At 54.1% G+C, this 26,060-nt stretch overlaps 2 protein-coding genes across 9 annotated transcripts; one reads left to right on the top strand and one right to left on the bottom strand.

Moving 5' to 3' along the window:
* Positions 1-431: 431 nt before the first annotated feature.
* LOC140261589 (uncharacterized) lies at positions 432-5,173 on the bottom strand. Of its 7 annotated transcripts, none has more exons than XM_072355166.1 (9): positions 4,930-5,173; positions 3,950-4,027; positions 3,360-3,419; positions 2,572-2,640; positions 2,360-2,431; positions 2,179-2,280; positions 1,798-1,902; positions 967-1,108; positions 432-781 (listed from the first exon to the last, which is right to left on the bottom strand). In XM_072355166.1, exons 1-9 carry the CDS (start codon positions 5,171-5,173, stop codon positions 646-648), a joined length of 1,008 nt encoding a protein of 335 aa, XP_072211267.1. In that variant the 3' UTR covers positions 432-645. The 7 variants fall into 7 exon arrangements, with proteins under 7 accessions (XP_072211267.1, XP_072211265.1, XP_072211269.1 ...); XM_072355164.1 differs by having other exon boundaries at positions 3,360-3,431; XM_072355168.1 differs by lacking the exon at positions 4,930-5,173 and adding an exon at positions 4,160-4,411.
* Positions 5,174-14,511: 9,338 nt separating this feature from the next.
* LOC140261725 (uncharacterized) lies at positions 14,512-18,774 on the top strand. Of its 2 annotated transcripts, none has more exons than XM_072355480.1 (8): positions 14,512-14,660; positions 15,563-15,640; positions 16,598-16,666; positions 16,807-16,878; positions 16,958-17,059; positions 17,336-17,440; positions 18,130-18,271; positions 18,457-18,774. In XM_072355480.1, the coding sequence occupies exons 1-8, from the start codon at positions 14,555-14,557 to the stop codon at positions 18,590-18,592; spliced, it is 810 nt and encodes a 269-aa protein (XP_072211581.1). In that variant the 5' UTR covers positions 14,512-14,554; the 3' UTR covers positions 18,593-18,774. The 2 variants fall into 2 exon arrangements, with proteins under 2 accessions (XP_072211581.1, XP_072211580.1); XM_072355479.1 differs by having other exon boundaries at positions 14,530-15,430; positions 18,457-18,768.
* The last annotated feature ends 7,286 nt before the right edge of the window (positions 18,775-26,060 follow it).

Consider the following 26,060-nt stretch of genomic DNA (forward strand, 5'->3'; position numbering starts at 1 on the left):
GCCCGAGGGGCCCACGGGCCTACTGCCCTCCTGTCAATGTCATGGATCGATCTAGAGAACTGCGTGACACTGCAAGAACGGGACTTCAGTGTTTCTGCAGCAGGGCTGGCAGAGCCTGGATTTCTGCTGTAGGTAAACTGAGCTGAGCTCTGGACTGAACCTTGTGCCTGGCAAAGTGAGCACAGCCTGCAGACACGCAAGAAGATCTCCCTGCAGGCTGAGCATGTCAGAGGCAGGTCATGGCTGGGACAGCTTGTGCTTTACAGCATCAGAGGGGAGGTGGGGAAGGGGACTGTATAGCCCGGGTTTGTTCCCGCTGTCACCGAGTGAGCTCTAGAGAGAACTGCGTGACACAAACTCATTGCAAAGTCTCAGCTAGAAGAAGTGTCACCTCAGTGTACCCAAGAAAAAGAACAGCGTTGAGATTCTAATTTTTGGGGGGTTTTTTGTTTTATTGAGGGTGGGTTGTTTTTTGTTGGGTTTTTGTTCTTTTTTGGTTTTTTTGTGTTGTTTTTTTTTGGGGGGGGGGGGGGGAGGGAGGGAGGAAGGGAAGGGTGGGACGGTTGTTGGATTGTTTGTTTTTAGTATAAAATAAAACTTGGAAGACTTCTGGCCTCTCCAGTGGCAGAATGGAACGGACTGGAACTATTGCTGAGATTCTTGTTCGATTGGGCAAGAGTCTTGTTGCCTTTCCCAGCTCTCATCTCCAGTTGGAACCATCTCCTCGTTGCTATCAGGAGGAGCTTCTTCTTCTGCTGCTCTCTTTTCCCTCTTGCGCACTCTGTGAGAATGAGTTTCAGAAAGCACTACTCACTGACAGGAAATAAGGGGAAACTTGAAAGACTTTGCAACCTGAGTCCTGGCAGTGTACTGCCAGCAGCCGATTTGGCCGCCCAGGATCCTGGCACCACAAATGCTCCATTGCCAAATGCAGCAATCAGGTGTTCTGGGGAAAGGCCAACTCACAGGTAGTTTCTGCACAGCCATATCACAGCACCAACGGCCAGCACCAGCACAGGCAGCAGCACCGCTGAGACCATCACCGGAACGTGGCGCTTCCGCCCAGGTCTGTGAGCACCAGCCTTTGTGCTTTCGCCTGCATTCATCCCTGGAAGAAACGAGACAATGTCCCACATTACCTTCAGCTGCGCTACAGATGATCTCTCAGTGTGCTTCACGGACCCCAGAGGTCTTTTTTGTCAGTGGGTGCCTCCGTCTCTGGTGCCGAAGCACCGGAGGACAAGAAGGATTGCTTCCACCTCTCGCTGGGTAGGGAGAGGCTGCACAGGCACTACCCGTGTCCTCCTCTGGGCCGAGAGCTGGGGCTGTACCCTGGGGTCTGGGCTTGGTCTGTGGGGAGAGCTACAGAGCAGAATCCCTCACGCTTTCCCCGGCGTGCGTGTCCTGAGCTCTCCTGTGGGACGCCCCCCAGGCTGAAGGTCAGGCTTCAGCCAGCACAGGGCACAGCCAGAGCCAGCCCAGGGGAGAAACACTCCTGCAGGCTCCTACCACGCAGGACCCTGCTCATCACCCTCAGGTGGCTTCGCTCACAACTCTGGGATCCGGGAGCGGTGGGAGCTGAGCAGTGTCACAGAGGTCTGCAAGCTGGAACAACTCTCCACACCCCACTAAGGCCAGCCATTTTCAGAGAGCCAGCCCTGGCTTCTTTGACATCTGCTCTGTGCTCACACGCTCAGCTCTGGCTGCTGACCTGGTGTGCAAGAGCTGGCAGCAAGAGCCTGCAGGCACGCAGTGACTCTGGTTAGTGACACCGTATGATCACGGGACAGAAATTACCTGGCATGCCAGTTGTTGCTGCTGCCTGCGTTCCTCTGTCCGGGACCGGCAGAGTGGGATATCCGCCTTCCTGCCGTGCACCCTGCTCAGTTTCTTGGTCTGTTCCTTTAGAAAGAAAGCAGGGCAGTAGGATTGGGATGTCACGTGCACAAAGCAGCTCTGACAAGTAATGGTTGTGCTGGGGGAGCAGCTGCCTCTGGCTCTTGGCTGGGTGCAGACCAGCTCTGGTGCTTGACAGCACCTGCAAGGTGTTACATGGAACACGGCTGCAGCACGGCTCTGAGCCATCCCTTCCTGCTGTGCAGGCTACAGCCTGCCCACACACGTACGTCATACCTCAGCTTCCCAGGTCCCACAGTGAACAGACTGAAGTATACCCACCACGCTCTGCCTTCTTCATTTCCTTCAGCAGCTGCTTCAGGAGCCGGGATGAGCCCTGGGAGTGTTTTCCTCTTTTGGCTTCATCCTCTTCTCTTTCCCGACCTTAACAGAACGTATGAAGTTAAATATCTTGTGCATGAAGTCTTGAACTCAGCCAAGTCAGTGAAGACAAACTACTCACTGCTGGGATTCCAGCTGGGCTCCAGCGCAGGAGGAAACGGATGACCTGGCAAGGCCCACACTGGGGGCACTTCTGCAACCAAAGACCCACAAAAAGTTTCAGTCACACACTACAGCATCACTGAGTAGCAGAGCGTACAGGGGATCGTGCCATGAGATGGCACTGAAACGGGCAGCAAAAGCTCTCTGAAGAATTTCAAAGCTATGACCTACCTGCGCCATCCGACAGAGTCTCCGTTCTGGAAATCAGAGGATAACCTGGATCGCCTCCTCTGGTCACATCTGCAAACAAACGCAGGACAGAGCAACTGCTACTGAGCATCCTTTCGGCCAGAAGGACGCAGGATGCAGTTAAAGCCAGGGATTCCTTCACAACACTGTTCTCTCCCTTCCGCACGGGAGCGCCTCGGAAACAGTTCCTGGCTGCCTCCAGGGGCCTCACCATCGTACTTAACGAATGCTGTGCGGAGCTGCCCAGAGGAACGCCCTCCTGGAGTTCACCCCTGCTCTAAACTCAACCGCACGGAGCGGGGTAAACCTAGGCTTTGGTAAGCCACTGCCTGCAGACACAGCTGTCATCACGCATAGAGGAGAAATGTTCCCATTGCGTGTGCCCATCTCTCGTTTCCTTAGTGAGCTGCAGTGCTGGAAGTGGCTCAGGTGATGACACGGGGCGGGGGGGGGGGGAAATTCCAAAGCTGCACAGAGGCCAGGTGACCTGCTGGCTGGCATTCCACAGCTTTCCAAATACTTTCTCCAGGCCGTGGGAAACAATTCTCAGGGACCTCATGGAAGACCATTTGGCCCCTTGAGAGTTTCTCACTGGGAGACCTCAGAGATACGCAGACAAAGCCAACACAATGCTGACAGCTCCCAAGAAACGATGACCATCCACGCTTCTCGGGCAGAAGAACCCTCTGGCTGGTGAAAGGCGGAACCCTCGATGAACTGTCCCAGCCAAATATGAACAAATATCGAGGAAATGAAGCCTGCTGATTTACCTCCAGCGTCGCCCTCGGGATCATAGGCAGGATTCTCTTCTGCTGATTCACCAGCAGGGCCTGCAGGCAGAACTGAGATCAGACACAGGTGAGGAGAGCTTCCGGCACATGTGGGGGCCTCCTTTTCCCTGAGTGACCTGTAGGGTCTGGTGGTGGGCTGGGGAATGCCACAGCCCAAATCATCGAATGACCCAGGTTGGAAATGACCTTGAAGATCATCAAGTCCAACCGCAGCCTAACCATAGAACCCTAACTCTAACAACGCTCTGCTAACTCATAGCCCTGAGCACCACATCCAAATGGCTCTTAAACACATCCAGGGATGGCGATTTAACCACCTTTCTGGGAAGCCTATTCCAGTACTTAAAAAAGGTCTGTGCTCCCTCGGCTGCAGAGGGGCAGCGGTATGCTTCCCACTGAAACGTGGCAGCTCTCCGAGAGACATAGTACTCATGGCTCATCTGTGGAAGCCCTTCCAGGCACAAACAGGCTTGGAAGACCCGGAGAGGATCTTCAGTCAAATTGCACCCAGGTGAACCGTGAGAGCAGGAACGGTTCAGCCTCCAAGGAAACAGACGCTCACAACTTACCCCTGGGTTGTCCCCCAGGCACAGGCATGAAGTTCGGATCCAAAGGATCATCCGGAAAGGGAGCACCAAGCTCATCATCTAGAATCAAGAACAGATGTGAGAAGTTCCAGCTCCATGGTGTGATCTCCTTCTCCCTCAGTAACTGGATGAATAACTCAGGTCATGATTTCCAAAGCTGCGGGGTGGACGGGATGAGCCGTAGGCTGGCACCTGGCAGCGTATGCAGTGCTCTCTCCAGGCCACGTGCCACATCTCTCGCAGATGACGGGGAAGAAGATGCAGCCCCCCAGGGCTTTCTTCCTGGGAGGCCTCTGATGTACAGGAAGGTCACACTGAGGCACTGGAGGAAAGCACACCTGTCTCTTCCCCTGGGCTGTGGACTGGGGCTCTGGCTTGGAAACTGGGATTCATCTCTGGGGAGTGCCATGAGCCTGAAGCAGAAATGCTCGTGCACGCCCAGCACGCCTCGTCTCAACTCTCCCCGGGCATCTCCCAGGATAAAGGCTGTGCTCCAGCCAGCAATGAGCAGAGCCACAGCCCGGCATGGCTGGAGCCGGCCCTGGGGAGCAGCGCAGCCACGGGCTCTTGCCCGGCTCCCGCAGTGCCGCCCATCACCCCCTAGCCCACAACACCCCCGTGGAAGGCAGGCCCCAGGGAAGTGTAGTACAGGGCCGTGGGGACACAGCCCGACTTCTTGCTGCCAGCGCTGCTCAGTTTGGGTCCCAGCTCTACCCACCCACCTGCTCCCGGTGCTCGCCACGGAGCAGCACAGCTCTCCTGGAAACTCATGGCCACCAAGAGGAGGAAGAGGACAAGGCGGGCAGGGCCCATGGGGTCCATGGCCCCCCACACTCGCACCATGCTTCCAACACCACCGCTGCAGCCACAGTGAGTGTCGCACAGAGCCAAGCCTGCGGCCAGGCCTTGTGAGCTCATGGCACAGCTCAGCACAGCCATAGGACGGGGCATTGTGACCTCACCGCTCTGTGATTCCGGGTGGCGGCTCCCCGCAGGCTGCTGCTCTTGTGATGCGCTGCACCGGGGCTGCGTGGGGCTGCTGCTTGCATCATAGACATGCAGAATCATACAATGGCTTGGCTTGGAAGGGACAGTGAAGAACTTAGAACCCCAGCCCCACTGCCGTGGGCAGAGATGCCACCCACAGAGTCTCGCTGTGCTGAGCTCCATCCAGCCTGGCCTTGCACACCTCCAGGGATGGAGCATCCACAGCTTTGCTTGGCAGACTTTTGCAGTGCCTCAACAACCCCAAGAAGGAATTAATTCCAGCTTGGTGCAGCACCTCAGGCCACAGAGGAGGTGATGCAATATGCACAGGCTATCCACACGTGTGAAACGTGCTGCAATTAAGCAAGCCAAGCGGATAAATCCTCTCCAGTGTGGAGGATGATGGATGAAATACAAACACGGGGAAGCTGACCTTCCCACAGACCTGCCAAGTCAAGTGTCATGTGCTTACATTTTTGTTGACAGATCTGCAGTTTCATCTGTTTTCCTTCAATTTTCCAGTACTCTGGCTAAGGACATCCCCTTTCCTGCACCAAGTGTATTTCCCACGTGTAACATGCTTCCAAGCCCAAATTTAGTAGCAGAAATTGAAGGCTTGCTGGTTGGCACCTCCCATCCCCAAAGTCCCAGTGAACTCACCCACTGCTGGCAACTGGATGCTTGGTGGCGAGAGGACCATCACCTACAGGGTCCCACCTGGGTCTCCAGAAACTGTTGCACCTTTGGATGCAGGCGATAAATAGTGTCCATACAACACCGTCCTTGAATCACAGCCTGCCACCTTCCCTACGACCAGGCAAAGGGTGCCAAGGCAAGCTGAACTGCTGAACCAGTCACCAATGGGGCTTATGTGTTTGCATCAAAAGACAAAATACCAAGCAGAGAGTGTGGGAATCAAATGTTGTTTCTGAAGCAGAATTATGATAAAAAAAATTTATCTCGCAGTCTGATACCAACCCTCCCCCCAACCCCCCACCTTACCCCTCCCTTCCTTCCCTCTTTGTTCAATGAAGACTTTGAATAAAATCATCACATCAATACTACAAGAGTACTGAGACATCTTGGAAACAACAAGGCGGCTACCAACTGACACCAGATAACACACAAATTAAGAAGTGTAAACCTTTGATAAGACTATGTACTTGGAGTGCCCAGCCAACGGGGAAACAGGGGAGGGAGAGAGGCAAAACAGGGAAACGGGAGCGGGAAAGGCAACGGGGAAAGCAAGGTACAAAAGCTGTCATTGTGTCCTGTGGGGTGCTCCTACTTGCAGCACACTCGCCACTGCAATCTGGAATTCAATTTGCTTCTCCCAGAAATACCATTCTGACAACATTTATATTTCCAGCAATCTGTGGGCTGGCCTGGGATTATTATCGCCTCTTTGGGGCTCCCCCTACCACCCTGGACAGGAGAGGTGCACCCCGCTGATTTCAGCGGTCCTGCCTGGGTGGTGAGGTGACTTCTTGGGATGGCTGATAGGAAACTGTTACATACAGGATGGGCTCTGTGAAAGCCAAGGCACAGGTGTTGACCCCTGCAGTCCCGGTAACTTCGTGCACGGACCGAGGTAAGGGAATTTAATTCTTGCCTTGGGGGTCTCTCGAGTCTCGGGTGAGTCTCAGGAGTGTGCTGTTGCTGTATGGTACCCTGTGCACTTGATGAAGTGCCAGCGGCACACCCCTAATAATCCGAGAATCAGAGAGAGGTACTCCAGAGGGAACGGGCCCTAAATCCAAGAATCGTGTGAGCTGGGTAGTTCACAGCAGCATTCTGGAGGTATGGGGAATAGGAGTTCCCAAGAACAAGGGAAAAGCGTCCCCAGATTTGTGCCTGAAGATAGCCCCGTGGGGAGAAGCTTCAGAATTGGACAAATAATCCCTAAACTGGGGACAAGAAAAGGAAAAAGATGTTTAAATACTGCATACGGAAGCCTAGAGAGCCACTAAAGGGAAAATCATTCTTTTGACCAAAATAGGGGTCTGACATGATTGGGCTTGTCAGACTTTGAATTTGTGTGTAAACAGTAAGTCTCCTTTCTCTGAAAAAGAACCGGCTTATGACATTTAATGGGTGCAAGAAGGAACAGTTCCTCACAAGGAGCCGAAGTTCAAAAGAAAAAGGAAAGAGAAGCAGAAAGATCATAAATGGGATCCCTTCGATACATTCCCGCCCCCCCTCCACCCCCGCAATTTCCAGAGCAATGCAAGCAGCAGCAACCCCTCCAGAGAAGGGGAGTGGCTGAGCTGCTGATCCCATGCAGGGCACTAGAGAGAGGATGCACTCTTGATTACTGAGGGAACTGGAACAGTTTGCCCTGAAATCTGGTTAACCCAGATGTTTCCAGGTGCAGTTAGTACAGGCAAGGATAGACATCAGATGGCTTTAGACACCTTGTGACTGCCTGCCTAACAAGGAAGGAACGGAGCCACTGTGCGGCTAAGCTGAGCCCACCAGGCAGTTGTATGTTAGTTGAGTCCTCAGACTCCAAACTGAGTGGAAATTTTCTGCAACACTTCAGGCATGGTTAGGGTACCTTAGTTTCAGCAAGTTTTGCATTAGTAACAATGCAGAAAAATAAATAAATTAAAAAAAAATATGATAGGTGCTGCAAAAGAAAATCCTCTTCATCTTTCGGATGGAAAGTCAATGACTGTGTGGAATTTCCTCTGTAAAGCTGTGGGGCCTTACACCACTTCAATGCCTCTGCTGTCTGGCATAACGGGAGAGTTGCTCGTGTCCAGAGATGGATGTGCCGTGACTATTTGCTGCTCTGCTGCAGGCTGATATTAAACTGGAGCCTGCTGTGATAAGAGAAACAGGAGAGGTGTGAGGGAATGCAGCAATCCCTGCTCAACCCCCACCCTGACAAGCCCACCTGCAGGGTATTTCCTGGGGGTAAAATCCACCTGGGACTCAGAGCAGCAGCACTGCCCTTACCAGTCTTCCTTCCCAGCAAAGCCAGTATGATGGTGTGCTCCCTCCTCACCCTTCTTTCCTCCCACCTTCCTCCCTCAGCCTGGCATAGGAAGACAGCGAGCAACACTCCCAGCTAAATCAGATTAACGATCACAAAACTGACTCAGACCGGGAGGCTGAAAGAAATGACAGCAGACGTCTGGCTCAACAACTGAGGGCCACTTGAGCACGTGCCTAAAAACAAAGTACGGCAGCGAGTCAATCATCTTACCACCAAAATAGAGCAGCACAGGCACCTCTTAAGCTCTCCTGCACAGCAGCAGGCTGCAGGACGAGCTCTCCTCTTGAGCAGGGATGCCTCGAGGTCACACCTGCACAGAGATCCTTTCTACCTTGAGATCAAGACACCTTGCTGATATGGATCCTTAGTAAGCGACTAACAGCTCGGTTTGAGCTTGGTTAGCTTCACTACGGTTGAATCTTTGTGCACACAGGATCCCTTAGACGCAAACTCTTGAACGCGACTGGGACTAGGAGTGGATTCAGCTGTGCTGAGGATCCTTACCAATGTGGTTTGAAGAAGTCAGACGGCAATGGGGTCTGCTCTGATCCTCATGACACAGTAGGAGAGTGAACTGTAGGCCCTCTACGTGGAAAATAACCAAGTGTACCCAGCCATCTCCAGTCGTGTTATATCACCCTTATATACTGTAGCACAGCATATCTACATTACATCAATAAACACATTCCTACTTCCCCCTTAGAGCGTGGATTGTAGCTGTATCCATCTGTTACAAATCTGTGAAGTCTGCAAGACAGTAACTAGGGACACCAACTATTATAAAGAAGAGTCCTGGAGTGAACTCCAGTCCCAAACTCTTATATGAATGGGCTCATAACAACTGTTATAACTGAGCAAGAAGAGATCATTAGGGGCCATCGAAGGACAAAAGGGAGAAAAGGTATTATCTGCAAGACGCCAAGCTCGGAAGTTACATACGAAGCAAGGAAGAACGTAAGTTAACGGAACAGGGAGCAGAAACTAAAGTGTTTTACATATATATATATATATATACATACTTTAATAACCAACTGAAATGTATTTTGCTTGGGTCGTGTCAGGCACTCAGAACTATGCCACACACTGTGCACAGGGTGGGTATGGAAATGCATCATATTGCACAGCTACAAACCTGGGAATCTATACTCTTATTGAGGAATCAGAATCACCACACAACTGAAGCCCAGAATCAGCGCAGTCAAATAATCTAGAATCAGGAAACAATCACAGAATCTGAAATGACAGAACTTACAAACACAGGAGTTAACATCCTCACAGAATCCTCAGACTTTAGAATCCTAGACTCTAATAACCTCGTAGTAACCCTACAGTATTGAATCGCCACACACTGTTTCCTCACTCCCACAGAGGGAAGCCTCCTATGGAGCACACTCACAATTGATGGTATCAGTCAGCATCACCCAGCACTCCTTATGGGACAGGTTATCTAGAATATCCAAGCACTGCCAGTTACAAGGGCTCGTTGGTTCTTCCTCAAAAGATGGATTCTGAATACCATGTTTCATTCTGATTTGGATACAGGAAGGGAACTGAGGTCTAGAATCTTTATGAAAGGAACCTAACACCACGGTGCCCTTCACAAAACCTCTTCCCTTTGCCACAACACAGGGGAATGAGGAATGTGAACCTTCATCCTGGTTTTCCACTACCCCTCAGGTCAGTCCCTGGGCACATTTGGGACCCACCTGGAGACACCAGGACCCTCACTGTGCCCCGGGCATTTTGGTGCCACAAGCCCACTAGCACCCAGGGTGTATCTCTAGTATCCCATAGGAGGTGATAGCCCAGGCAGGATGCAGTGTGATAGACCCGCGTGGCTCCATCGTGTATCACGTGTGCTTCTCTCTGTTCCTGGCTGAAGTTCTCAGAGGGGCACACAGAGGTAGCAGCAGGCTGAGGACGTGGCCAAGGGGCACTCAGGGCGACAGGATGTAGCCACAGCTTGGGGACAGCGGCCAGGTGCTGGGGACATTCATACAGCAGGAAAAGACACAACCACAGCCTGGGGACGCGAGGGGCAACAAAAGGGACCTCGCTCTGACCACTGGGAGCACGGTGCCACGGGTGAACACACTGCCTCCCACCTAGTGAAAGTCACGTCCTTGCTGCAGCTGCGTCTCCAAAGGGCTTTACTCAGTGCCACAACCCTCCGATCCCCTGAACAGGCAAAAACCACAGAATTCCGGACCAAGCAATTGTCAGGAGCTTCCATTCGGTGACAGTGTTGCTGTGAGGCCAAGGTCCCCACAGGCCAGGTGACACAGGAACACTGCTGAGATACGGAGCCATCAGTAGCAGTGCTGCTGATGGCAGCATCAACTCAAGGTGACACTGCGCCGGAAAGGCAGTGACAATAAGAATGCCATCAGGGACAGCCACAACCCTGAAGTCCACCGGACACAGTGCTGGAGGTTACTGACAGTAACACCGCGACAATGAAGCCGGAGCTCCCCACGGCGGCCAGCACCGCCCCACCGGGGTTCTCACTCTCACAGCACCCCACAGATGTCAGGCAGCAGGCGGCAGGCGGCGACGGTGGCGACGGTGGCAGCCACAGCACGCAGATCACGGCGCACCAGGCACAGGCAGTGTGCGGTAGCAGCTGCCCCAGCTTGAGCTTGGCCCAGGGGCCCCCCAAGGCCTTCCAGCAGCCGCGCAGCCCCACTGAAACTGCGTCCCAGCGCCTCAGCCATCGCACCCCGCAGCCGCCCCTCTCCCGCCCCCAGCCGCTGCTGCAGCAGTGAGGTGCCCCCCCGGGACACGCCCGGCAGCGGCACTCGGGCCACGCTGTCCTCTTCCTCCTCCTCCTCCTCCTCCTCCTCGGTCTCCGACGCCTCCCCGGGAACCTTCAGCCCCACCGCACGGGTCCCGACCGCGTTCCCCCCCGGCTCCGGCTCCGAGTCGCTCTCCGAGGCCTCGCCCAGCACCAGCGTGGGGGAAAGAGGGGCAGCCATGGTCTGCAAGAGGAGAACGAGAGGGAGAAGAGGAAGACCCCCGGCCCCTTCTCCCGACTCTCGGGGGAACGCCCCGCATAAAGAACAGCCCCGCGCCCCCTCGGCCTCACGAGACCCCCCGCTTCCCCGCCCCATTCCCAGCCCCGCGCGGACCCCAAACGCGTCCAGGCACCCGCAGCTCCAGGGGAACGCCTCGCAGCCCCTTCCCAGCCCTACGGGACCCCCCGCGCCCCGCAACGCGCCACCGGCCCCGCAACGACTCACCTGCCCTCGGCCCCGCGCCGCCGCGGCCCCAGGTCACGTGACGCTCACCCCCTCCGCCGCGCGTCGCGTCGAGTGACGTCACGCCGCCACGCGCCCGTTGCCCGGGCGCCCGTTGCCCGGGCTTGCCCTCGCCACGACTGCGCACGCGCAGAGCAGGCGGCCGGCGTGCGCGCCGCCGTCCGATCGCCCCTCCTGCCGAGCTTTAAGTGACAGCCGGGACAGCCAATCGGCTCTGCAGGGCGGGAACGCGGCTCTCCCGGAAGAAGGGCGACAGCGAAAGCCAATAAGATGGCCGAACGGGGAAGGGCTGGCCAATAGGAGGGCTGGAGGCCGTGCCGGGGGAGGGGCGTGCGGGAGGCCGTGCCGGGCCGCAGCCTGGGCCTGCTGTGCGTCGGTCTGTCCGGCGGTGCCGCCCGGCGTGCGCTGCTGCTCCGGGCCGCGCGTGCCGGGGAAACGTCTCTTCCTTCTGTGGAAGCCGCCGAGCGCCTCGGCCTGCACTCTGTCATAAATACGCGGCGATGAGCGGCTCGGTGCGCACAGGGCGGCCAATCCGCTGCTGGGACGGCACTGCCGCTGTCAGACCGCGTCCGAAGTCGCGGTCCCTCCGGCTGTGAGCTCCCTCCGAGGACGAGCAGGCCGCCATCAGGTCTCCGCAGCGCCTTCTCCGGGCCGCACGAGCCCGACGATCTTGACTTGCGGAATCAAACTCTATAATCCACTTTAACCCAGTGTGTTTCTCAAGAGCTGTGTGTATGTATGTCAAGGTTCCAGCCTGGTACAGCCTAGAACTGAGACTGATGGGCTGGAGGCACCCACAGACCCACACACCAGGGAAGGGGCTTACTCATTCAGCACCTCAGCTTTCTCTTCATCTGTTGGAACCAGCTCTCCTTTTAAATTTACCAAGAAGGTACACCCATTTTGGCCTGTCTCTTCTGGCCAATGTGCCTGTAGAATGTCTTTTTATTGTTTTTCACATCCCTCGCCAGGTTCAGTTCTGCCTGCGCCTTGGCTTTCCTGATCCCATGCCTGCAACTCCAGACGGCATCCCTGTATTATTCCTAGGTGACACAGCCTTGTTTCCAGAGCTTGTACGCCCCTTTCTTGGCCCTCAGTTCACTCATCGGGTCCTTGCTGAGACATGGCGGTTTCCTACGTCATCTGCCCACCGTCTTATTCAGAGAGATAGAGACCTCTTGTGCTTTCAGGAGGGTACCTTTGAAGAGTAGCCAGCTCTCCTCAACATCCTTGTCGTTAAGGACAGCACCCCAGGGGATCTTGGCCAACAATCCATTGAGTAGCTTGAAGTTTGCTCTTCTGAAGTTCAGGGTCCTGGCCCCATTCTTTGCCAGGCCCACAGCCCTCGAGATCACAAACTCGACCAGGGCATGGTCACTGCAGCCCAGGCTGCCTCCAACCTTGACGCCTTTGATGATCTCCTCAGCGTTGGTGAGCAGCAGGTCCAGCAACGCTTCATCTCTGGACAGTCTGTCCACTACCTGGACCAGAAAGTTATCATCAATGGATTCCATGAGCCTTCTGGAGCTCTTGCAGCTCGCCGTGTGGTCTTTCCAACAGATGCCAGATGGTTGAAGTCCCCCATTAGGACGAGAGCCCGTGAGCATGACGCCTCCCACATCTGGAGCAAGAAAGCCTCGTCAACAGCCTCCCCTCGATCAGGTGGCCTGTAGTATACCCCTAACACCAGGTGACCTTTATTAATCTCATCTCTAATTCTAACCCACAGGCTCTCAATCTGTTCCTGACGGTTGAGATCACACTGATCACACTGATTACCTGGATGAACCTCAGCAATTTTCACATTCCCAGTAGCACTAAAAGAACAGAAGATTTGAAAGTGTAAAAGCATTGCCTACTTGAAAAAATAAACATCATTGACATAGAATCATCATAGTCACCAAAGTTGGAAAAGGCCTCCAAGATCATCCAGTCCAACAATCAGTTCATCACCAATATTTCCCACTAAAACATGTTCCTCAGTATAATGCCTAAACATCTCGTGAACACCTCCAGGAATGATGGCCAATCACCTTTCTGGGCAGCCCATTCCAGTGCCTGACCATTCTCTCAGAGAAGAAATGTTTCCTAATATATTTCCAACAACTTAGCCTAGATGCCAGTAATAAAAGGTAAATAAACATACTAGAGGCAGAAAATTTGCAGTATTGACGTTTTACCTTTTATGCCATGCTTTTCACATGAAAAAAATCCATTTGCATTGAGCTTACTATATAGTCTGCTTACCTTTCACACTTAGGTAGCAACTTACTATTAGAAATCAAAATGTTCTTCATGAGGCAAAAGAGTCATTGGTATGCCACTTGCATTTGTTTCTGTCAAGATCTGCATAGGTTACATGCTCTAAGGCTGCTGAGTTTCCTTAGCCTCATGTGACTGCTGGGAGCTGTGCAGCTGACACCCTTTGTAAGCTTAGAAAATTCCTCCTATTCATCAGTATACCTTTCATCCTCCTGCATCTCCTTGTTTTTGCCTTCACGGAGAAAGACAGATCTCCATCATTAACTCATTATTATAAACTCAGAGGAAGCTCCTTGCTATTGGATTGAGATTTCTACTCTCTCTTGCTCCAGAATCACAGCAAAGCGGGGTCTCTTTTACATCTACAGTAAGATCAGGAATTTCTTGCCTGAGCAGAACACTCAATCTCCCTTAAGCACTGGAAAACATATGTACCGCCCAGCTGTTAGTAGCCTGGTCTGTAACACTCATCAGAGGTCTTACAAGAATATTTGTGAATGACATCTGAGAACAGCTCAGCTTTTCGCGCAGCACCCACCACAATTAATTTGAGCACTGCACACTGCTGCACTGTCCTGTCTACGTCTAATGTGTGTGTCATCTCATTTAACTAAGTTTAAGTCACAGACGTCTGTGTGTATAGTAAAGGTTTGGCCCTGTCGACGGTTTACAGGCTGGTTTGTCCCAGTTCCATGACTGGTGGAGGGGAGGGATTCCGCAAAATCTGTGCCTCCAGAAAAGGGAAACAGGACTGTGGGAATACAAGAAGGAATTTACAGAGCAGCAGCTATGGAGCAAGATAATGACTTCACAGAGCAGCAGCTGCGAAGCAGGATAAACAGCATAAGAACCAAGGACACCTCTAGGAAAAGAATGAATGGATCGTGGCTTTGAAGGGGGTTTAGGGCTCTTATTGCAGTAGATTTCCTCCAAATAGCATGTGTGTTTTTTGAACATCCTTGTCTGTCTGCTATAAAAGTACAGCTTTTCAGGCAAAAAAGGGAAGCGTGATTTAAACGCTGGCGGAAGTCATAACTTCAGCCATCTTTGCTGACAACACCTTCCAAGCCAAGCCGTTGTATGATTCTGCATGTCTATGATGCAAGCAGCAGCCCCACGCAGCCCCGGTGCAGCGCATCACAAGAGCAGCAGCCTGCGGGGAGCCGCCACCCGGAATCACAGAGCGGTGAGGTCACAATGCCCCGTCCTATGGCTGTGCTGAGCTGTGCCATGAGCTCACAAGGCCTGGCCTCAGGCTTGGCTCTGTGCGACACTCACTGTGGCTGCAGCGGTGGTGTTGGAAGCATGGTGCGAGTGTGGGGGGCCATGGACCCCATGGGCCCTGCCCGCCTTGTCCTCTTCCTCCTCTTGGTGGCCATGAGTTTCCAGGAGAGCTGTGCTGCTCCGTGGCGAGCACCAGGAGCAGGTGGGTGGGTAGAGCTGGGACCCAAACTGAGCAGCGCTGGCAGCAAGAAGTCGGGCTGTGTCCCCACGGCCCTGTACTACACTTCCCTGGGGCCTGCCTTCCACGGGGGTGTTGTTGGCTAGGGGGTGATGGGCGGCACTGCGGGAGCCGGGCAAGAGCCCGTGGCTGCGCTGCTCCCCAGGGCCGGCTCCAGCCATGCCGGGCTGTGGCTCTGCTCATTGCTGGCTGGAGCACAGCCTTTATCCTGGGAGATGCCCGGGGAGAGTTGAGAAGAGGCGTGCTGGGCGTGCACGAGCATTTCTGCTTCAGGCTCATGGCACTCCCCAGAGATGAATCCCAGTTTCCAAGCCAGAGCCCCAGTCCACAGCCCAGGGGAAGAGACAGGTGTGCTTTCCTCCAGTGCCTCAGTGTGACCTTCCTGTACATCAGAGGCCTCCCAGGAAGAAAGCCCTGGGGGGCTGCATCTTCTTCCCCGTCATCTGCGAGAGATGTGGCACGTGGCCTGGAGAGAGCACTGCATACGCTGCCAGGTGCCAGCCTACGGCTCATCCCGTCCACCCCGCAGCTTTGGAAATCATGACCTGAGTTATTCATCCAGTTACTGAGGGAGAAGGAGATCACACCATGGAGCTGGAACTTCTCACATCTGTTCTTGATTCTAGATGATGAGCTTGGTGCTCCCTTTCCGGATGATCCTTTGGATCCGAACTTCATGCCTGTGCCTGGGGGACAACCCAGGGGTAAGTTGTGAGCGTCTGTTTCCTTGGAGGCTGAACCGTTCCTGCTCTCACGGTTCACCTGGGTGCAATTTGACTGAAGATCCTCTCCGGGTCTTCCAAGCCTGTTTGTGCCTGGAAGGGCTTCCACAGATGAGCCATGAGTACTATGTCTCTCGGAGAGCTGCCACGTTTCAGTGGGAAGCATACCGCTGCCCCTCTGCAGCCGAGGGAGCACAGACCTTTTTTAAGTACTGGAATAGGCTTCCCAGAAAGGTGGTTAAATCGCCATCCCTGGATGTGTTTAAAAGCCATTTGGATGTGGTGCTCAGGGCTATGAGTTAGCAGAGCGTTGTTAGAGTTAGGGTTCTATGGTTAGGCTGCGGTTGGACTTGATGATCTTCAAGGTCATTTCCAACCTGGGTCATTCGATGATTCGGGCTGTGGCCTCTCAAGGGGCCAAATGGTCTTCCATGAGGTCCCTGAGAATTGTTTCCCACGGCCTGGAGAAAGTATTTGGAAAGCTGTGGAATGCCAGCCAGCAGGTCACCTGGCCTCTGTGCAGCTTTGGAATTTCCCCCCCCCCCCGCCCCGTGTCATCACCTGAGCCACTTCCAGCACTGCAGCTCACTAAGGAAACGAGAGATGGGCACACGCAATGGGAACATTTCTCCTCTATGCGTGATGACAGCTGTGTCTGCAGGCAGTGGCTTACCAAAGCCTAGGTTTACCCCGCTCCGTGCGGTTGAGTTTAGAGCAGGGGTGAACTCCAGGAGGGCGTTCCTCTGGGCAGCTCCGCACAGCATTCGTTAAGTACGATGGTGAGGCCCCTGGAGGCAGCCAGGAACTGTTTCCGAGGCGCTCCCGTGCGGAAGGGAGAGAACAGTGTTGTGAAGGAATCCCTGGCTTTAACTGCATCCTGCGTCCTTCTGGCCGAAAGGATGCTCAGTAGCAGTTGCTCTGTCCTGCATTTGTTTGCAGATGTGACCAGAGGAGGCGATCCAGGTTATCCTCTGATTTCCAGAACGGAGACTCTGTCGGATGGCGCAGGTAGGTCATAGCTTTGAAATTCTTCAGAGAGCTTTTGCTGCCCGTTTCAGTGCCATCTCATGGCACGATCCCCTGTACGCTCTGCTACTCAGTGATGCTGTAGTGTGTGACTGAAACTTTTTGTGGGTCTTTGGTTGCAGAAGTGCCCCCAGTGTGGGCCTTGCCAGGTCATCCGTTTCCTCCTGCGCTGGAGCCCAGCTGGAATCCCAGCAGTGAGTAGTTTGTCTTCACTGACTTGGCTGAGTTCAAGACTTCATGCACAAGATATTTAACTTCATACGTTCTGTTAAGGTCGGGAAAGAGAAGAGGATGAAGCCAAAAGAGGAAAACACTCCCAGGGCTCATCCCGGCTCCTGAAGCAGCTGCTGAAGGAAATGAAGAAGGCAGAGCGTGGTGGGTATACTTCAGTCTGTTCACTGTGGGACCTGGGAAGCTGAGGTCTGACGTACGTGTGTGGGCAGGCTGTAGCCTGCACAGCAGGAAGGGATGGCTCAGAGCCGTGCTGCAGCCGTGTTCCATGTAACACCTTGCAGGTGCTGTCAAGCACCAGAGCTGGTCTGCACCCAGCCAAGAGCCAGAGGCAGCTGCTCCCCCAGCACAACCATTACTTGTCAGAGCTGCTTTGTGCACGTGACATCCCAATCCTACTGCCCTGCTTTCTTTCTAAAGGAACGGACCAAGAAACTGAGCAGGGTGCACGGCAGGAAGGCGGATATCCCACTCTGCCGGTCCCGGACAGAGGAGCGCAGGCAGCAGCAACAACTGGCATGCCAGGTAATTTCTGTCCCGTGATCATACGGTGTCACTAACCAGAGTCACTGCGTGCCTGCAGGCTCTTGCTGCCAGCTCTTGCACACCAGGTCAGCAGCCAGAGCTGAGCGTGTGAGCACAGAGCAGATGTCAAAGAAGCCAGGGCTGGCTCTCTGAAAATGGCTGGCCTTAGTGGGGTGTGGAGAGTTGTTCCAGCTTGCAGACCTCTGTGACACTGCTCAGCTCCCACCGCTCCCGGATCCCAGAGTTGTGAGCGAAGCCACCTGAGGGTGATGAGCAGGGTCCTGCGTGGTAGGAGCCTGCAGGAGTGTTTCTCCCCTGGGCTGGCTCTGGCTGTGCCCTGTGCTGGCTGAAGCCTGACCTTCAGCCTGGGGGGCGTCCCACAGGAGAGCTCAGGACACGCACGCCGGGGAAAGCGTGAGGGATTCTGCTCTGTAGCTCTCCCCACAGACCAAGCCCAGACCCCAGGGTACAGCCCCAGCTCTCGGCCCAGAGGAGGACACGGGTAGTGCCTGTGCAGCCTCTCCCTACCCAGCGAGAGGTGGAAGCAATCCTTCTTGTCCTCCGGTGCTTCGGCACCAGAGACGGAGGCACCCACTGACAAAAAAGACCTCTGGGGTCCGTGAAGCACACTGAGAGATCATCTGTAGCGCAGCTGAAGGTAATGTGGGACATTGTCTCGTTTCTTCCAGGGATGAATGCAGGCGAAAGCACAAAGGCTGGTGCTCACAGACCTGGGCGGAAGCGCCACGTTCCGGTGATGGTCTCAGCGGTGCTGCTGCCTGTGCTGGTGCTGGCCGTTGGTGCTGTGATATGGCTGTGCAGAAACTACCTGTGAGTTGGCCTTTCCCCAGAACACCTGATTGCTGCATTTGGCAATGGAGCATTTGTGGTGCCAGGATCCTGGGCGGCCAAATCGGCTGCTGGCAGTACACTGCCAGGACTCAGGTTGCAAAGTCTTTCAAGTTTCCCCTTATTTCCTGTCAGTGAGTAGTGCTTTCTGAAACTCATTCTCACAGAGTGCGCAAGAGGGAAAAGAGAGCAGCAGAAGAAGAAGCTCCTCCTGATAGCAACGAGGAGATGGTTCCAACTGGAGATGAGAGCTGGGAAAGGCAACAAGACTCTTGCCCAATTGAACAAGAATCTCAGCAATAGTTCCAGTCCGTTCCATTCTGCCACTGGAGAGGCCAGAAGTCTTCCAAGTTTTATTTTATACTTAAAACAAACAATCCAACAACCGTCCCACCCTTCCCTTCCTCCCTCCCTCCCCCCCCCCCCAAAAAAAAAACAACACAAAAAAACCAAAAAAGAACAAAAACCCAACAAAAAACAACCCACCCTCAATAAAACAAAAAACCCCCCAAAAATTAGAATCTCAACGCTGTTCTTTTTGTTGGGTACACTGAGGTGACGCTTCTTCTAGCTGAGACTTTGCAATGAGTTTGTGTCACGCAGTTCTCTCTAGAGCTCACTCGGTGACAGCGGGAACAAACCCGGGCAGAGTAGGAACCAAAACCTCCTCTCTCTAACAGCGCGGTGCGGCCGAGAGGGGAAGGGAAGGGAGATTGCGAATGGGTCTAGGAGGGAAACTATGAAAAGAATGAACAGCAGTTTAATGAGCCCAATGACACTAAGCAACAACGAGAGAGTTCCAACAAGGAGAAAAACGAGTCCAAATCGCACCGGCGGGCTGTGGGAGGCGGGAAGTTCCAACCACGCTGCCGGGCAAAACTGTCCCCTCCCCGACCTCCCCTCCGGTGCCGCTTCCCCCCATGCCCATTTCAGGCAGTCCACAGGAAAGGAAAAGAAAGAAAGAAAAAAAAAACTTGTGTCCTTAACTCCCATTATCCCACATGATGTTCTGATGTGGAATAGCAAGACGAACCAAATTACAAAGCCACAACAGTTTGGAAGCAGATTTGAACTGGCAGAAGTTGGCAGTGTCTGCATTCCATTCTAGTTCCCTTGCTGCTCAGAGTTACGGTGCCATGCATCCATTCCCCAGCTCTGGCTGTCTCCCGAACCAGGAGAACAGCCTTTCCAAATTGTGGGAACAGCCTTTTCACAGACCTGGAGTGGGTCCACGCTGAAGGACAAGATGCTTGCGCACACATAAGCTGAAGAACAGAATGCTGAGTCCACGGAAACTCGCTGCCCATCAACAATAAGAAAGAAGGAAGGACTCCTGTTGTAGAAGATGGGAGAGTGAAACAGATGCCTCAGCTCAACACAACACCAGTACGAGCTGGTTTGGACTACCCACATTAAAAGGCTGGAAGTTCACAGCGAGGTCGACTACCAGCCTTCATCCAGCGACCACCGGAGACACCCACCCCATTTTTAGGACGCGTGTTCAAGAGGGTGGGACAGTATGTTAATAATTTCTCAGAATTTGAGCCCATTTCTGTGGAACGTAATGAACATGTAAATGTTATGCCTGTAAATATGTACCCAGGGCTTTTCTCCGAGTGTGAGAAAGGAGGAGATATCCCCCTTGATCTGGCGCCATGATGAGCATAGCTGCTTTATAACCTTACGTGGGTTACAGAGTTTGATTCTGCACGTCACTCCCTTCACTATTAAGAGGACAAAGAACTTCTGGCACAGAAGGATGCCCACCTGCAAGGCCCAAATGTCGTGCTTCTTCTTTCCTCGCTCTCCATCATATTTGAGAAGCTGTGGCTGTCAGGTGAGGTCCCAGATGACTGGAGGAAGGGTCACGTCACTCCCGTATACAAGAAGGGGAGCAGGGAGGACCCGGGGAACTACAGGCCGGTGAGTCTCACCTCCGTGCCTGGGAAGATCATGGAACAGATCCTCCTGGACAACATGCTCGATCACATAAAGAATGAGAATGTGATCCGAGACAGCCAGCACGGCTTCACCAGGGGAAGGTCGTGCTTAACTAATCTTGTGGCCTTCTATGCTGGAGTGACGGCGATGGTGGATGAAGGGAAGGCGACCGATGTCATTTACCTGGTCCCCCACCACATCCTCATCTCCAAATTGGAGGGAAGTGGATTTGATGGGTGGACAACTCGATGGATAAGCAATTGGTTGAAAGGCCGCAGACGGAGGGTGGTGGTCAACGGCTCTATGTCCAGGTGGAGGCCGGTAACGAGCGGTGTCCCCCAAGGGTCTGTCTTGGGACGGGTGCTCTTTAACATCTTTATTAATGACATCGATGAGGGAATTGAGTGCGCTCTCAGCAAGTTTGCTGACGGCACCAAGCTGAGAGGTGCGGTTGATACGGTGGAAGGAAGGGATGCCGTCCAGAGGGACCTCGACAGGCTGGAAAGCTGGGCTCAGGTGAACCTAATGAGGTTCAACACAGCTAAGTGCAAGGTTTTGCACTTGGGCCGGAAGAACCCCAGGCACCTGTGCGGGCTGGGAGGAGTGGTCCTTGAGAGCAGCTGGGCAGAGAAGGACCTGGGGGTCCTGATGGACGAGAGACTCAACATGAGCCAGCAGTGCGCTCTGGCGGCTCGGAAGGCAAATGGGATCCTGGGCTCCATCAGGAGAGGGGTGGTCAGCAGGGATAGGGAGGTGATTGTCTCTCTCTACTCGGCTCTTGTGAGGCCCCATCTGGAGTACTGTGTCCAGGTGTGGAGCCCTCAGTACAAGAAAGACAGAGAGATTTTGGAGAGGGTCCAGAGGAGGGCCACGAAGATGATCAGGGGGCTGGAGCACCTCCCCTATGAGGACAGGCTGAGGGAGTTAGGCTTGTTCAGCCTGGAGAAGAGAAGGCTGCGGGGTGACCTCATTGCAGCCTTTCAATACCTGAAGGGTACCTCCACCCAGGAGGGGAGTAAACTCTTTGAAAAGGCTGACAATAGCAGGACTAGGGGAAACGGATCCAAGTTGAAGGAGGGAAGATTTAGGTTGAATGTTAGGGGGAAGTTCTTTACTAGGAGAGTGGTTAGGCCCTGGAACAGGCTGCCCAGGGAGGCTGTGGATGCCCCGTCCTTGGAGGTGTTCAAGGCCAGGTTGGACGGGGCCCTGGGCAACCTGATCTAGTAAAGGTGTATGTTTGGTGGCCCTGCCAGGCAGGGGGGTAGGAACTCCATGATCCTTGAGGTCCCTTCCAACCCGGGTCATTCTGTGATTCTATGATTCTGTGATTCTGTGTTGGGCCCATGTGGAAGGAAGGCTTGCCGTGTGGATTTCTCGTCACCTACAGCCCGCAGTGCCTGCGTCAGCTGTGGCGGTGCAGCTCCCACCCCCCACATCCTCCCCCTTCTCTCAGGCCTCTCGGCGCACCGCTTCTCCTCAGACAAGAAGTGGAGGGATGCTCTTCCCTTGCCCCTGCTCGCTTCTGGGTAGCAGTGAATGGGAAGACGAGGGGATGCCCTCGTTGCATCTGACTCCTTGGTGGCGCCCCATCGCCCAGGAACAGCCTCTCCCGACAGGAAGGGCTGAGATCGTCGGGCTCGTGCGGCCCGGAGAAGGCGCTGCGGAGACCTGATGGCGGCCTGCTCGTCCTCGGAGGGAGCTCACAGCCGGAGGGACCGCGACTTCGGACGCGGTCTGACAGCGGCAGTGCCGTCCCAGCAGCGGATTGGCCGCCCTGTGCGCACCGAGCCGCTCATCGCCGCGTATTTATGACAGAGTGCAGGCCGAGGCGCTCGGCGGCTTCCACAGAAGGAAGAGACGTTTCCCCGGCACGCGCGGCCCGGAGCAGCAGCGCACGCCGGGCGGCACCGCCGGACAGACCGACGCACAGCAGGCCCAGGCTGCGGCCCGGCACGGCCTCCCGCACGCCCCTCCCCCGGCACGGCCTCCAGCCCTCCTATTGGCCAGCCCTTCCCCGTTCGGCCATCTTATTGGCTTTCGCTGTCGCCCTTCTTCCGGGAGAGCCGCGTTCCCGCCCTGCAGAGCCGATTGGCTGTCCCGGCTGTCACTTAAAGCTCGGCAGGAGGGGCGATCGGACGGCGGCGCGCACGCCGGCCGCCTGCTCTGCGCGTGCGCAGTCGTGGCGAGGGCAAGCCCGGGCAACGGGCGCCCGTTCATTTCTGTAAGGCAGGATATGCAGTAACTGCTACTGACCAGGATCCAAGGACTATAAGCACAAACATCATCTCTGAAATCTCTAGTTCACCTATTTCAAGCCGGGGACTGGATCCTGCCTTACAGTCTCCTTGTTTCACAAAACTGCAGCTGTCAGTAAACCAGGAACTTCTGCATCTTCTAAGGGTTTGGTCCTTCAGGTCCGACTGACCATCTGAAATGTGCAGCTTCAGTTGTTTCAAAGCAGTCATGTAGTCCTGGTTCTGCAGGAGTTCCGCTAAGGAAAGATACTGGCTTGACAATATTAGTTACAATTATTTCTACAACATTCTGCTCTATCAGGACGGGCCTGGTATTTCAGGGATCTTTGGGGTGAGAGCCAATGTTCCCCTTTTGCCTCCAATACAGTAAACACTGTATGAGATATTAAAACTGGGATTCTTTGGCCCAATGTAGATTTACAGGCTGCTTGAATATTGAGCACCAGTGCAGCCACCGCCCTCAGGCACCCTGGCCATCCCTTACTCACTTCATCAAGCTGTCTGGAGCTTAACGATCAGTCCATAGCTGTGTATCCACAGTCAGCACCATCCTGTCATTCCTGGGAATGTATGGAGTTCCCTGGCAGTCTGTGGCTCAGGGGTTTGGCAGATGGCTTCTTTCCTGGCAGTCCTTAAGGTTCAAAGTCCAGCTGTAATCCCATATCCCAAATATGTCACTTGCTGTTGAGTTAGTTGTGCTTTCTGTAAACCAAGAAACTCAGCAAACTCACAGTCCATTGCACAGTTCTCTTTTGTTGCTGTGGCATCCACGTGCTGCAGTAAAGTTCCACCCTGGGATGGAGGATCCCAGGTCTCAGGCTCACGAGTTGACCGTCATAAAGCTGTTCTCGCAACCCTGGGTAACACTGTTCAGGTTAACCAAGACTCTTCTCCCCATATTAGGGCTTTTGTATTCAAAGGCAAATAACCTTAGGCTTCCTTTGGCCAAACCAGGCAGAAGAGACATGCTTCAAATCCAGAAGGTAAATTCCACCTATTCATTCCTTAACTTGGTTAATAAAGTGCATGGATTTGTCACCACTGAGTGTATCCATTCAACAATTCTATTACTTGCCCTCAAGTCTCATACCAAACTATAGCACTTGCTATCAAAATTGGAATCCAGACTCCAAAAAGTTATCTATTATTTCTTTTATCCTTCTACAGTTACATATCCTCATAGGGCACCGCTTTACCCTGACTGGGCAAGCTCTTGCATTTAACTTCTGTTTAGGGCTTCATTTTTGGTGCTGATGCCCACACCCCTAAGTGCATCATATTTGGGATTGCTGTAACTCCTGGGGGTACAACATTGTTTTGCCCAGTTTGTGTTAAAGCCAGAGTTACAGTTTTTAATCAGTCAATATCATTGCACCCTTAGCTCCAGTTTTATTAAATTTCTTGCCAGAGTAGCCTGGCAGGTACAAGAATTTCTGTATTCCTACTTGTTTTCTTAGCTTATATTTAATTGATCCAAAATAAATAAATAAATAAATAAAAAATCCTTTTCTTGTTGGGCAGTAGCTTCTACTACTGTTACAAAACCTTCTATGAGTAGTAAGAAGCACCCATATCCACCAGAAAATAAAGCTCTTTATCCTGCTTCCCTAGATGCAATTTCCCATTGCAGATTGCACACTGCTTTCCTTCCAGTGGGGTCGAGCCCTCCCTGGGCTCTTCAAGCCCCCACCCCATCACCTCTCCCTGAGGGGATCTCTGGGTCCTACAGCCCTATTCTAGCACCATAACAGTAACAGCTGTTCTTATTCCCAATTCCCTTACTACCTGTTTGTCAGTCAGTTTGCGTTTGGTTTGTTTTCATATCGTTCACCTCTCTTCAGTCCTGACATCCCTGCTATACCTTGCCAGTCCTTGCTTTCTTCAGCCTGTGTCTGTCCCAAACTTTCTCACTTTCCAAACTCTCATCATTACATAAACTACTAACATCCTATCTCACTTTCACCTCCTTCTCTCCAGAGGTGTCCAGTGCTAATACCGGGATTTCAGGTTTCCTAGATCTCTGCACATGAAGGCTCTTTTCACTTCCATTGCCCCGTACTCTCCACCTCCCCCTTCGTTGTTTACAGCAGCAGTTTCTGTCCCCGGCTCTCTCTCACTCCAAGAGTTCTTGCGGGGGGTGGGGAAGTTCGAGGGGGGGGGAATGAGGGGAAACAGTGCAGGGGGATTCCTCTCATACCAAACTCACTTTCTCTTTAACCCTTTTTCCTTTGTACACTATTCCACTATTTGTAGTGGAATATATATATGTATATATATATGTAATACATATAATACATATATATATGTAAGCTATACCTGGCTCCTGGCTGTGCAGGAGGACCTTGGTTCCAGTCCCTTGGGTCCATGGGTCCCAGCGCAGCCACCCCACGTGGCACACCCGTTGTCTTGCAGGAGAAGCAGCTCATTGCCCAGCTGGAGGAGCAGCTGAAGGCTGAGACAGAGGAGATCCAGGTAGTGCGGAGGGGCGAGGGGAGCAGGGCTGCCCACCCCATGTTGTGGACCTGGAGGAGAGCTGCAGCAGACGCTCACGCTTTTGTCTGCCAGGTGCTGCGCCGGGAGGAACAGCGCCTGCGAGAGGAGCGGGAGGAGCTGGAGCTGGAGGGTGCCTGGTGAGTGGGACGGGGCCCTGCACCCCACGCCTGCACACGGGGCTCTCTGCTGCAGTGGGACTGCAGCGCTGCTGGGGTCGGGGCTCGGGTTCTCTTCGCTGCCTGGCGTGGCAGAGCAGCCCCGTCCCAGCCCTGGGGTGGGCACACACTGCTGGGGAGCCACCGCGGTGGCAGAGGCCGGCAGCCTCCAACCAAGCCTTGTTGCCCACAGGCAGCAGCATCGGATGGAGCTGGAGGCAGAGCGCGTGCCTGGGGCTGTGCTGCCGGAGCTGGTGGAGGCACAGCTGGTCAGGTACAGAACGCACGGCACCCTCACCCCATGCAACGGGGATCTCTCCGCACACAGGGCTCCCTGCAGCACTGGCGCTGTGCTGCTGCGCTGCTGGGCTCCCAAGTCCTGCATGAACTCCAGCTGCGCAGCAGGTCCTGACCACCATCCCTGCCCCATCTTCACCTACAGGAGAAGAAGGAGCGGGCGAGGAGATGTGGGCTCTCCTTCTGGATGCAGTGAGTATCCCTTTGTTGCCCTGTGCCCCGCTACCAGCAGCCGTGCTCCTGGCAGTGGGCTGATGGCCTGGACCCCTCTGCAGCCAGCGGGGCTCCCAAACAGCCCCTGTGGCACCGTGTGGGGCTGTGCTGCCATGGGGTAGGGACGCCTCATTCCCGGCCCTCTTTTGCCCCACAGGACCATCTGCCTCATCTTCGTCTGCCTCCAGCTGCTGCTCATTGCCGTGCTGGGCTCTGCCCTATTTTACGCCCGGCACTATGACCAGGAGCTGCTCTATCGGCTCCTGCTGCGGGTGCTGCCCCAGCCAATGTACGCTTACGTGGTGTACTTTGCAAGCAGGACCCTGCGTGTGGTCTGTGATGGGCTGCTGCCCATCTGACCACCCAGCTCAATAACCCCTCCCAGCTCAGGGCTACGCAGTGGGGCAGGGGACAGGG

The sequence above is a fragment of the Excalfactoria chinensis genome, chromosome 22, assembly GCF_039878825.1.
Source record: "Excalfactoria chinensis isolate bCotChi1 chromosome 22, bCotChi1.hap2, whole genome shotgun sequence".
Classification (NCBI taxonomy): domain Eukaryota; kingdom Metazoa; phylum Chordata; class Aves; order Galliformes; family Phasianidae; genus Excalfactoria; species Excalfactoria chinensis.